This window comes from Photinus pyralis, unplaced genomic scaffold (assembly GCF_008802855.1).
Source record: "Photinus pyralis isolate 1611_PpyrPB1 unplaced genomic scaffold, Ppyr1.3 Ppyr1.4_LG5, whole genome shotgun sequence".
NCBI classification, from domain to species: domain Eukaryota; kingdom Metazoa; phylum Arthropoda; class Insecta; order Coleoptera; family Lampyridae; genus Photinus; species Photinus pyralis.
In genome coordinates, this window is record NW_022170596.1 from 23,418,596 (window position 1) to 23,430,786 (window position 12,191).

Sequence of the window (12,191 nt, forward strand, 5' to 3'; positions counted from 1 at the left end):
ATTTCTTTTCCACTGCAACGAACTAGTAGAAAAAAACATTTCCATAATGAGTTACTTGCCGCTGTTAGTGAACAAAAGGGGATTGAACTTTCGGGATTGAATAAACGTTAAAAATTAAACTTTGTCGCTTAGTGAAATGTGCTGTTAACCAGTTAATAAGAAACTTTATCGGGAACAAAACTTTTGCTCGCTAAACATTGGAGGTTGACGTTTGACAAATGGACAACAGTTTCTGAGAAGGAAAGGTATCCATCGGGAATTTCCAGTGTACATTTAGCATCATTCGTTTTTCTACGAAGAATTATATCGGCAAGGGACAACCGCTCCTAGCAGGTGGGGGGTTGATTAACATTTGGATTTTAAACGGCGAGAAGACTTTGAAGGGCGACCAGCCTTTGGGCCTCTATTTAGTTTTGAAAGTCTTTGTCAGGGGGACAGCGAGATAACATTTGACGACACCCGAATTTTACTTTATCGAATTTTACAAGTTTGAACTTCATCTTGGGCTATTCTTCACGGTCACCACCAGGTGGAGATCGACTTTGACCTGCTCCAGAATTAAGTCTTGTGAGTTTCAGGAATAATAATTGCTATAGCTAATTATTTAGTGCTGTACGATTGGACTTAATCCTATAGTGGTAGGAGCTAGCCGTTGGTCATTAATTATTTTGCTAAAGAATGTTAAAGTCTGAATTCCCAATCCTCCCCAATGGGGGAGTAAAGCAAACGACAGTGTACAGTAACAGAGTGAAACAATCGATGCAGAAGGCGCGACGCCAAAAACAGTCCAGCCACCAACGCCACCCACCAAAGACAAACCAACCATGGCCACAAGCGCACCCTACGTTACCCGGGCCGGCAGCAAGGTGCAACGCAGAGCCCTTCCGTTCGCCAGCAATACGGACGAGTAAACTACGCTCAAAAATTAGAACCAAATTAGCACCGTAATCACCAAAACATGAATGTTATTTTCATTGAAACAATTTAATATCAATAATAATACCACTTGAAGGATATGATCTACATTTATTATAAAATTTACATTAACTTACTTTAAGATCCCTCTAGTGCTACTAGCTGTTGAAATTTGGAGAATACGAGTGCGCCCTTTAAATTGCCTGGAAAATCTTCTTCTTCGAAGTTGACTGGTAAGGGAAGGTAGTCTCGCAGTTTGCAAATTCGACGGAATGTCGTCTTGTTTTGTCTTAGTGGAAATTTATGAGTGCTTTTCAAGCTTAGCTTAATATTGCACAATTTTACGATAGTTAGCACGGTTTCATAATATGAATTATTTTCCCACGATTTAATTTATGAAGCACTTGACACTATTTATTGTTATGCTTGGTCTTTACGGTGCAAGAAAATAGCAAAATACCACGGCTCACCTATGCTAAAAAGGTAAATAATTCAAAGCCGTATAAATGGTCAATAACTCTGAAATTAGCCTCATTAACTTTGCGTTGTAAGTTGAAATGAACAGAAAATGTGATTTGTCAACTTAGTGTTCGAAAATTCCTTACTTTAGTGAACTATAACTGTTCACGAACAGATTCAATTTACTAAATCAAGCCATTATTGGGCGGACTTTAATTATTCTAATATAGGTAGCTCATTTCGCTGTGCAATATTAGCTCAAATTTAATTACATCGCGTTGCTTTTATTAAACCTATACCGTTATAAACAATAGTTTCGCGAAGTTAGTTTAAGTGAACAACGCGAACACTCAACATGGATGTTCCTCTAAAACGCGCCTAAATTATTTATACGTAAGTTCAATCCTGTAACATTTCAGAGTTGACTGAATACACATGTGAAATAGGGGATGTTAATTAAATCCGGTAATGAGGTCACATCTTCATTAATTTTTAAATATGCACTCTGTGTCTACCGCATGACTAATTTAATTACGTAAATAATTTGTTAACAAATTGCTAGAGTGTTACCTGTTGTGGAGAATGATTGCTATCTGTGGCGTGTATCTGATTTGCCCAAACGTTTATAATATCCATCATCCCACAGGTCGTACATTAAAATGTCCAAAGTTCTTTCTGCTAATGAACTGTTTAATTTTACCTAGTTTCCGTGATTAACTTGCTCCCTGTCAATTTACTCCTAATTGCTTTTAGTTTCCTGTTTACATAATCAAAATTTCGTTAATTGCTCGCGTATTCCTCATTACACCGATTTCTACCGGTGGGAATTCTAATTTTGATTAAACGAGAATTACTGCTATGTTGTTTTGTGGACATAGAGAAACTGTCCACCCCTTCTGACGATAACGTCTTTTTGAGACCATACGATTCTTTCTTTTTTAGGCAGGGAAGTAGGAAGGGGAGTCACAACCATTTCATAACCTGTAATGGTGGTAACCGTTATATTCACCATTTTTTGCCACTTCCACTTTCGTATCTCTGTATTGAAGGAGACATAAATGTTTTTGTTAAATGTGTTACACAATTATATACACATGCATAAATATATTGACGAAAAAACTGATATGATCATAATCATAAGGACACATATGCAATAAAAAACTGCTTTCATTTTTTTTCTAGAGGTTCATATCTTTAAGAATATTCATAGATTTAGATTTTCTTTAATAATCTTTAAACGTCAATGAGTTTCAAAACTAAGTACAAAAATTTGCTTTAAAGATATAAAACCGTTAATTTGAATTAAATACATGCACACTACTGTACCTCGTAAACAGAATGCCCTCGAAGCTAATGTTGATAATGCTTTAAAAAGACAGGAACACTCCCCTTACATTGACAACGAACTTTTTTTGCCGCCATTTAAGGTCGACTCCCCTTGGAACTTTTAGACTGAATTCGTCTAGAAAACTTTCCAGCCTATTACATCTCTATTTACCTTTTTTTACATAACGTTTAATAATTACGTCCACCATCCTTTCTCAAGAAGGAATTGTATTGTCTTTCCCCGCGAAATGAATGAGTGTTGGTCCGTATTATATAATTAATCATGCTTTGATTTTTGTTGATTTGTATCTTTTTTAATGGGTAAGATAAACTCTTGCTTGCGTACTTTTTTTGTCAGATTTTTCTGCAACTAAACCCTATCCAGATAAGATTACTTCTTTATCTACGACTCTCTGGAGCCTAAGACTTCTTGTGCAGTATGAACACATTTAAAAGCATATTTCATAATGAAATATCACAAGTCTACTATACAGTACCTAAAGAAGGCAATAATTTGGGCAATCCAGAGACTTGTTATGGGCAATCATTTTCCGTTACTATGCTTTTTAGTTTTTTTTTTTTTTTTTTTTTTTTTTTTAATTGAGATTAATGTGTCTCAGCATATCAGAGGCCATTGACACAGATACAGTTGTGTATAAGTTTGTAGGCTAATGGTATATTACATTATATTTGTGAAGCAAGGGTTCATATTTTGGAGCTGTAATTGGTGTTATTTAGATATCTGAGAACTTTGTTTATCTGGTTCGGTGAGTTGAGGGCTTCATCCAGGGTGTTTGAGAGACCAAGCTGACTTCTCGTGTGTGAGTGAAGCTGACATTCCATTAGAAGGTGTTTGACGGATAAAGCGCTGTTGCAGTGATGACATATAGGTGGAGGTTCTGAATTCATCAAGTGTCTGTGTGTGAGATTTGTGTGTCCAATTCGAAGTCTTCGGATGATTATTTTATCTCTTCTTGTTAATGGAGGGAGGTGAAAAGGCTTGACAGATTTCCGTATCTCGTATAGCTTAGACGGGATTCTGGACCAGTGTTCTTGCCATGTTAGGTGGATCTTATCCTTGAAGAAGTTTTTCAGATCATTGTATAATTGGATTCCTTCGGTGCTATTGATTGATGCTTCTTTTGCTGCACAATCTGGTACCAGTTTCACAGCTAAAACTAAATTAATGTACAATTAGAATTATTCCATATCACTAATCAATTTTCTTTTTGTTACAGGTAAGCCCTCCGATGTGATGTCAGATTAAGGTAAATCCCAAATGCATATAGTCAATGTTACGTAACCATCAAGTAAAACCAATCTCGATCATTATTTTACGGTAGATTGAGCAAAAATAATGATGTTGCGGATGGATCCTATTACATCCAAAACAATTGTATAAAATTATATTAAAAGTGGCTTCCGACCGATGAAAATAAGGGTGGATTTCGATCCACCCACACTATATTACAGAATGGAGGTATTCGATTTGTCGATTCCCTTTTCGATTTAGTTCTTAACCTTAACAAAGGAAAAAGGTCTCCTATTCGTATTATGAAAGATTTCCCCACTCGAGAAATGAAACTATCACCTTTGCGTCGTTAACGCAACTCAATTTTAATGGAATGGCGCGAGGTATTTCAATTACAACGAAATTGGGGGCGTTTTGCACTACGCGAAGACGTTTTCGCGAAAGCTGATCGCTATTGAATGTAGTAGCGTAGGGTCAAATGTTAGAATATATGCCTGTCAAAATTTGTAGAGCACCTCATGAAAATTTCATGCTTTCTTTGTCGCCATTCGAGCTGTTTTCATCTATTCCCATTGGAACGCTCCTTTATTTACTTCAATATGATTAGTGGATGCTGAAAGTGTGGATCAAAGATCATGGTATATGCCTATACATACGTGGCGTTCTTTGAGATTGTGCATTAATTAATTACAAGGGCTTCGCGCTGTATTCATTCGCTTTTATTTTCCTTTTTATAGACGTGAATGATATTACCGCTTGGGGATTATTTCAAATCGTGCTATATTACTCGTAGTATAGTAAAAATAATCTATTTTCAACGTAACCGATAGTACAGTTTACTCACTGAGCTTTATATTAGTACAAGTTATTACGGTGGTAATGAAATACACACAATAAACTATCGGTAATATTCAGTGGCTTTTACAACGGTTCGTAACTTATACACTAGTGAGCAAAATGTACGGGGTGGTCAAATAAAAACGCCACACTCAGGAAGTAATCGAATTTCTTATGTAAACCGGAGCAAGAAAAAATCGGTCTTTACTCTTATATGACAGAGTTTGCTTTTTGTGGGTTGTCAAGCAGATTATTTTTTCGATTAATGTGTCAATAGTGCAATAATAAGGGAGTTGTAGACCCTCAAGTTTCATTTCGCGACCATTGCTCCGGACTTGCTCACTGGGTTCACGACGTGTAGCCTTTTACGTGGTCAATATTTTTGGCGCCCGTGACAGGACAATTTTTATGATGATCGCGAACCAACTGTGGAGAAGAAAGAGTTTTATTGACCTTATGGCGCCGGTTACTTATTTGACAAATAAATTTATGGAGAGTTGGAAAGATTTGCCCTTAGTATAATTAATGTACTGTATTGATCGCACCGTATTTCTAATATTCACTCTTTCCTCGAACCCCTCACATTGGAAACTAATTCTGCCCTTTTAATTAAACATTTACCCTTTAATAAAGTGTAACCACATTAAGAAACACTTCGGCAGACAGCGACAATAGAATTTAAGCGAGCAACGCCACCGTAACAGTATACAGAGCTCGATAACAAAATAAATTAACACACTCATTATCTAACGGCACCAACTTTAATCAGTAAATTTCGTGATTTATCACATCGAGCGAAGTTGTTTTTCATGCGAGTTAATTAAATTTAACCTAATCCCACTAAAAGGACATCGAAACGAGAAACGGAATGAACAAATTTTAAAAGGAAAAAAAGGGGGGAAACTTTGTTAAGAAATTAGCTCAGAAACGGAGAACTATGATCCCAGAAACTTTTGCTTTCATCCAGAACTCTTGAAAGCTATAAAAATTGCGGGGGAAGAAATTTTTACTGCTAATTTATTTAGTACAAAAGGACCAAAGCTCTACTTTGTTTTGCCTCTGTACCATTTAATTACGTTTTTTATTTTGTTTTTTTGATTTAATTTGGGTTTTACGGCGTAGGCGCGCTTATTTTAATTGATGTTTGCTTTTTTGGGTTTGTATTGATATAGTAGGGCGGATTTGAAGTGATCGCAGTGTTATGAAGGGGCATTGATTTCCCGTTACGCGGTTAAAGAGCGACGTGCTTCACGAAATTAGACGTATAGCATGTACGGTTTTAGTTTTTGTTGCCGAAAGTGGAGTGTAGTGTAAACTGGCGTGAAAGGTCTTCCGTTTATTATCCTGTCGAGCGGTTTGGCTTCGATTACGTAATTCCATAAAATAGAGTTTTTCGCTGATCCGATTACGTATAACGGAAGCTTACATAAGTGTTTTCGCTGAACAAAGGCTATTGATGTATTTCCAAAACGCTTTATGTTTTGCTATCTACGTAGGTGGATTGCAAGAGAATTCGGTCAAATTTGACCTCCTTAAATGGTGGTTGGCGTAAATTGAAATAAAAATACGTTAAAACAATTTATAACTTTAACTGCAAACTGAACATTTAGAAACAACGTTGACTCTCAGCTCTTTTTTCTGGTTGAAACTTCATTTTATATTCAGATCTTACAACAAAGTCAGTATTACTTCGTCTTCTGTTACAAGGAATTCATCCGAAATTTTAGTACATGTTAGTGAGGTGTCTTCTTCCAGCGACAGTCCTTTGAGTCCTATGAAAGATTATGAATCCAATCCCAACTAGATAAGATGACGACATCTCCTGTAAAAAAGTATGACTGAAAATTCGTCTTCAAGATTTCTAAATCATGGTTACATTACAGCTTTCTGATCCTCATCCAGAGGAAAGTCCTTCCACACATGTTGTCATATTTACGTTATTTCTTCACCAAAAATAATTACAGGACATCCTGTGTATGACAATATTTTAATTTATTAAGTAAATCTGCGGGATTATTTACGAAATAAGCACAGAATTGGTTCGTCTCATTTGAATGTGTGTGTCAATGTTGTTCTTTTCCTTTTAGAAATTTTGCAAATGAGTAATTGTGTGTACTACTCGAATCGATTGTTAAAGTAAATTTGGACAAACTAAAATTCAACATAGTTACAGCTTGTGCTAATTTATGATCCTATTGTTAAACTTGTGATTGTACTACAGAATTTAAAATAGCTTCTAAAATTCTAAAATTCAATATGTCTATAAATGAGACCAATCCGTCTCTTCCGCCAGTTTCAAACTGAATCACACGTGTCGAAAATCATTAAAGTCCGTTCGGAAAGCTCATTCGTTGGAAATGTTAGGAAGTAACTAATTGTCCGGTTATAGTTAGTGAAACGCGTCCAGATCGTCCATGATTTTCCGTCAGTCCGTCTGTGTACATGATAACTCACGAAAGGTTTCGAATTTTGGTTTGAAGTAGCTTATTTATTGAAATATATGACAACCAAACCATTGGAACCATAGTTTTGATTTTCAATGAACATTAATCTTTGCTGTTTTAATCGAAATAGTTGTCACATGGTAAGATGATATCTGTGGGAGGTGTGCCCAAGCGCAAAGAGTAAGAGTAAGTTTACGGAAGTATGTACACATTTATTGATGAAATTTAATGAAGAATAACAATGGTAACAACATTAATTTAGTTTATGGTGCTTTAATAGTGATGATGAGCACCATGGTGACCTACAAGCGCAATTTTGGCATGGGTTTCAGGATGAACAGCGTGTCCAGATCGCTCAACGACTGCGTTGAAACCGTTCTTGTCATCGGCTGTGTACTTTACGGTACGGACGGTACCATCGGCTTCGTGAAGGGAGTATTCTCCATGGACCGCGTCTCCGTCACGTACTTCGTGTTGGCTGTGGATATCGTGTGTGTGAGCGTCGGATACGCCATAGTTGAATTCGTATTTCGGGTGTGCCTATAAGACCTGCCGTCAGTATTTTGAAGAGGCCTAGGGAGGGACTTACGTGATAGTCGACGTGGTGCGCAGCATGTCCGTGAGCAACAAGAGGAGCAGCATGGTGGACGATGGGAGCAGCGTGGTGGATCAGAGGAGCCGCATGGTGATAAGCAACTGGAGCGGCGTGCGCAACGTGATGACCATAACCCAAATTGAGCGAAGCGTAAGACGACGCTCCATGGTGGTGTTGGGCATACGACGCCACAAAAGCACACGCAATCAAAGCAAGCTTCTAAAATCAAAGTAATTACTCCTACAATTCTGATAAGGCACACTTACAAAGAACATATTTGGTAGGTATCTGTGAGGCACCGGACTGAACTGATCACTGCCCCAAACTTGCGCGTATTTATACTGTACAACACCTACATTTACTTTCGTTCCTAATGCATATCAACTAATTATTATTAATAGGAATTAGAGAGAATTCCAATCGTGAACTTGAAATTTTAATGAATTCGTATCTGTAACAGAATTGCGTAAACTGAGCGACAATTAAACAAAACTTTCTCATTCTTAGCATGCGAGCGTTCCACATATCATAACGATAATTTTATTCATAGTTTTGTTATTGTTTGGTGTCCTCCACTTTAAATCTTGGGATGCTTTACTTGTATCTTGTCAGCTCTTCCGAAACCAGTCAATGTGTACTTCTGTGTAATCGTTATATATACTGCAAATTTGTGCTAAATTCACTTCATTTTCAAAAATAACGTCGGAATTAAAAGAACTAGTTGTGTAAAAGTTGAACAGTATGTCACATTTGAATATTTGATATCAATTTTGTTTATTATAATAGGTACTTCAGCATTCGTTTTTGATTTTTCCAAAGTGTCATTTCTTTGTTGTTTGCGTGAATTAATCTCAACGGGCTTTAATTATTGTTCGTTAGTGTTGTAGTCAGCATCAGGGGTTTTCTTTAATCCAACTATATTTTTTTACATTCACTTTGTTAGTGACAATCACGTCCTTTTTTCGTTCACATCCGCTGGCTTCGTCTTGCTTAGGCCTTACCAATTTTTAATGTTTCTCATTCATCTTCTTATGGACATCATAAATTCCTTTCCTTTTCGTGAAATTCATACCACTCTACTTTATCTTAATTTGAAACATAGGTTGGTGAAAATATTTCTCCTGTGTTAACTGTCCTAATAAACTTAAGTTTTGAAAATATGGCATATTCCCCGATTGTCTGAAAAAAGCAGTTTTCAGGAAGCATAGCATATTGTCCATTGTCCAATAACCAGTTTGGGTTTGTCCCTGACAAATCTGCAGAAGATGCTTTCATCAACTTTTGCAGCGGTTTATTTGAAGGGTTCAATGACAATTTGTTCGTATCAGGAATTGTTATCGATATCACCAAAGCGTTTGATTCAGTAGATGACAAGATACTAATGGAACATTTATGGAAAGCAAGAATAGGAGGGGTGGCGTGGAACTGGTTTCATGAATCGAACTCAATATGTACGTATTCACAATCTCACTAGTGTACCAGCCACAATTACATGCGGAGTTCCACAGGGTTGGATGCATAAAAATTGATCGAGTTCCTCAAATTAAATATCTTGGCGTGTTAGTTGATGAAAATTGTTCCTGGAAACCACATACTGCCAATTTAAAACGCTACATGTACTCTGCATTTAGGAAATGTTATTATTTAAGACATATTATGTCCGCTCTTTGCCCTTAAGGCTCTTTGTTACTCTATAGTTCACTGAAAATTACAATATGGAATGTGTTGCGGGGAGGGACGTATTATTTCATGATTTCTTCGGTCTTTATAACTCAAAAAAAAATTAATAAGATTCTAGTAGGTGCAAAAATTAGAGAGCATGCATTTCCCCTATTTTATAATTTACAAGTATTGCCTCTAAGATATTGCTTATCGTGTTTTGAGAACTTTTAAAAGGTAGTGCTAGAGTATATTCGAGTAGGCTTAAATCTCGTAACCGTTTAGGAATACCTATTCTAAACTTAGAAGCATATAAATAGATATTTATTATTATATAAGACGATAAATGGATTTTTTAACCATTGGGACGTCAAAAATAGTAAGCTTAAGTGCCGTCGCGATCGTTTCTATAGAAACAGAATTGTCATATGTTCTGAACGTCATTTTATAACGTGCATTTGAAATAAGAATGACAGATGTCATCAGAATGTACAATCATTTGTTTCACTTTATCTACCCTTACGGTTAAAGTGATCACTTTATCTATCCGGTTAAAGAACGGCTTAGCCTTCTCATTCAAAAAAATAAATTACTAAACTATAAGGGTCACAGAAAAGATTTATATCCAGAAATCCCAATTTTCCCATATGCTATGGCAGACGATTTCAAGTGCAGTGTTGGTGGCGACAGACGCCCTTCAATATAGGGAAAAATACCCCTGAACTAAACCATGAGGACCGTATAAAAATTATACATAAAAAAATTACTCTTTTAGTCACTACTTTAAAATGAATATATCCTGGCAGCACTTATTAGTGGGAGACGCCTTAGCAGTTAAAAAAATTAGGTATAGTAAATCCCGCCTCGCTGCCTCCCGGTCTATTTGAGCATTAAAAGACGCATTTAAAAGAATAACATTCGATGTTTTTGATTAACCCCTTAACGAGAAATTGCCAAAAATATTTTGTAATGTCTGATACTGGTCGAAAACTATTTCCTTGATAATACCACAATTTACAAAATATTTTTGGCAATATATCGTTAAGGCGTTAATCAAAAACATCGAACGTTATTCTTTTAGATTCAAATAACCTAAATAGGTTTTCTCTCTAAAATAATTAGGGAGGCCAATAGTTAACCACCTTCAAATTTACATGGGATTTTCTTGTCCCACCTGTCGATGCAACACCCTGTATAGGCAAATTGTAAATAGCAATTTCTCTCAGCAAGTACTCTCAGACACTTTTCAGTTATAAATTTTAATGCGTTTTGTTTCTTGAGTCTGTCCCTGTAGATTTTTGATTTGATTTGCCACAACTCCGGAAATTCTTCGAAAAGGATAATTAAAGAAGACATGTGACACGTTCTCCCTCTATGTAGCACAGCACGTCAACTTTCATCTAGATCGAAATAAATGTCAACTTCCTGTCAAAACTTGTTTGGACGTGCAAGATTTTATTGTAGCAAGTACTTGCCGGCAAGATTTTGACTTGCTGGGAGACAACTCTTAATCACTGTTTACATTATGACAGCTATTGGGTAAATTACGCTTTACGGGCGAGGAAATATTAACTTCCGAGTCAAGTTTTACTGACGAGTTTTGTATTAAATTTTTACCAGAAATCGTATTTTAATATATAAAGTTTAATTTTCATATAGAACTTTTGATTAATGTCAATCTGTCGCTGATGACAGGATTTATTATAGACATTCAGCAATGAAAGAAAGAAAGTTTATTTTCCAAAGCACAAAAAAACAGAAAGAAAGAAATAAAATTAATACATTCAAATTGACAAGAATTTTTTGTTACAATACAATAAAATAAAATTAGACTTAAAGTGCGCTATGGATAGGTACCTCCTTAATATTGTCGTATGGAGGTTACCCTCAGAAATTATATGGAAGGTAGTGATGGTGGACAGTACCCCATATTAGAAGGTATACTTTATGCAATAGCAATTTAAAAAAACTTGTACTTAAAGAAAAAAAAATGTGCCTATTAAAAACAATCTTCTGTGTGCTTCTTGCCGGATAAAGTACTGCAGAAAATTAATAACATCAATGATGATATTTGAAGACGAAAATAGTTTAATTTATTTAAATAAAATTTCAGTTTTCTAAGGTAAAGAGCTATGGTTTTAATTTTTTTAGAAAAAAAAAACGTGTGTTTCTTGGGAGGTCACTTCAACCGGGAGTAGATTGTAAAATTTTGGTGCACAATATATAAAAAACTTTTAGTTGATCACCTAAAGAAGTCACTGATTCAGCGCCGCCCCAAGTTAATGCTGCCACTTACGACTGGCAGACGAGTGATTTTATTACTAGTTTTCAACGTACTTTCAGCCTGAATTGTCGAATATTTTGTCGGTTATGGTTTAGTTACTATCTACGCTGCCTCCCGGTCTAAAATAACCTAAATAGATTTTTGCTATAAAATAATTAGGGAACCCAATATTTAACCTCCTTTAAATTTACATGGGGTCCCGCCTGTCGATGCAACACGCTGTATATAAACGCTATAATAATGTCTATTGGATGTAAATCCAAAGGGCGAAGTTCAGCTAGGGGCAGCATCGCGACCTAGTGTTTGTTAGCTAGCGCAAGTTACTCTCAAAAGTACTTCACAATTTACTCTCCCGTATAAACTACCCTTTGTGTCATTTTCCTGACTTTTATGTAAATAACTATTATTTCTTGACATTGA

General features: G+C 36.0%; 1 protein-coding gene across 1 annotated transcript; it reads right to left on the reverse strand.

The window, feature by feature from the left end:
- Positions 1 to 7,424: 7,424 nt before the first annotated feature.
- Positions 7,425 to 8,212, reverse strand: LOC116171914 (cuticle protein 8-like). The gene is made up of 3 exons (XM_031488951.1): positions 8,095 to 8,212; positions 7,823 to 8,047; positions 7,425 to 7,773 (listed from the first exon to the last, which is right to left on the reverse strand). The coding sequence occupies exons 1-3, from the start codon at positions 8,101 to 8,103 to the stop codon at positions 7,507 to 7,509; spliced, it is 501 nt and encodes a 166-aa protein (XP_031344811.1). The 5' UTR covers positions 8,104 to 8,212; the 3' UTR covers positions 7,425 to 7,506.
- Positions 8,213 to 12,191: the final 3,979 nt, after the last annotated feature.

Excerpts from the sequence above, each read along its gene's own strand:
- LOC116171914 (XM_031488951.1), bottom strand. Across the intron at positions 7,774-7,822 it reads CGCACCACGTCGACTATCAC|GCACACCCGAAATACGAATT; the intron begins GTAAGTCCCTCC and ends CAGGTCTTATAG.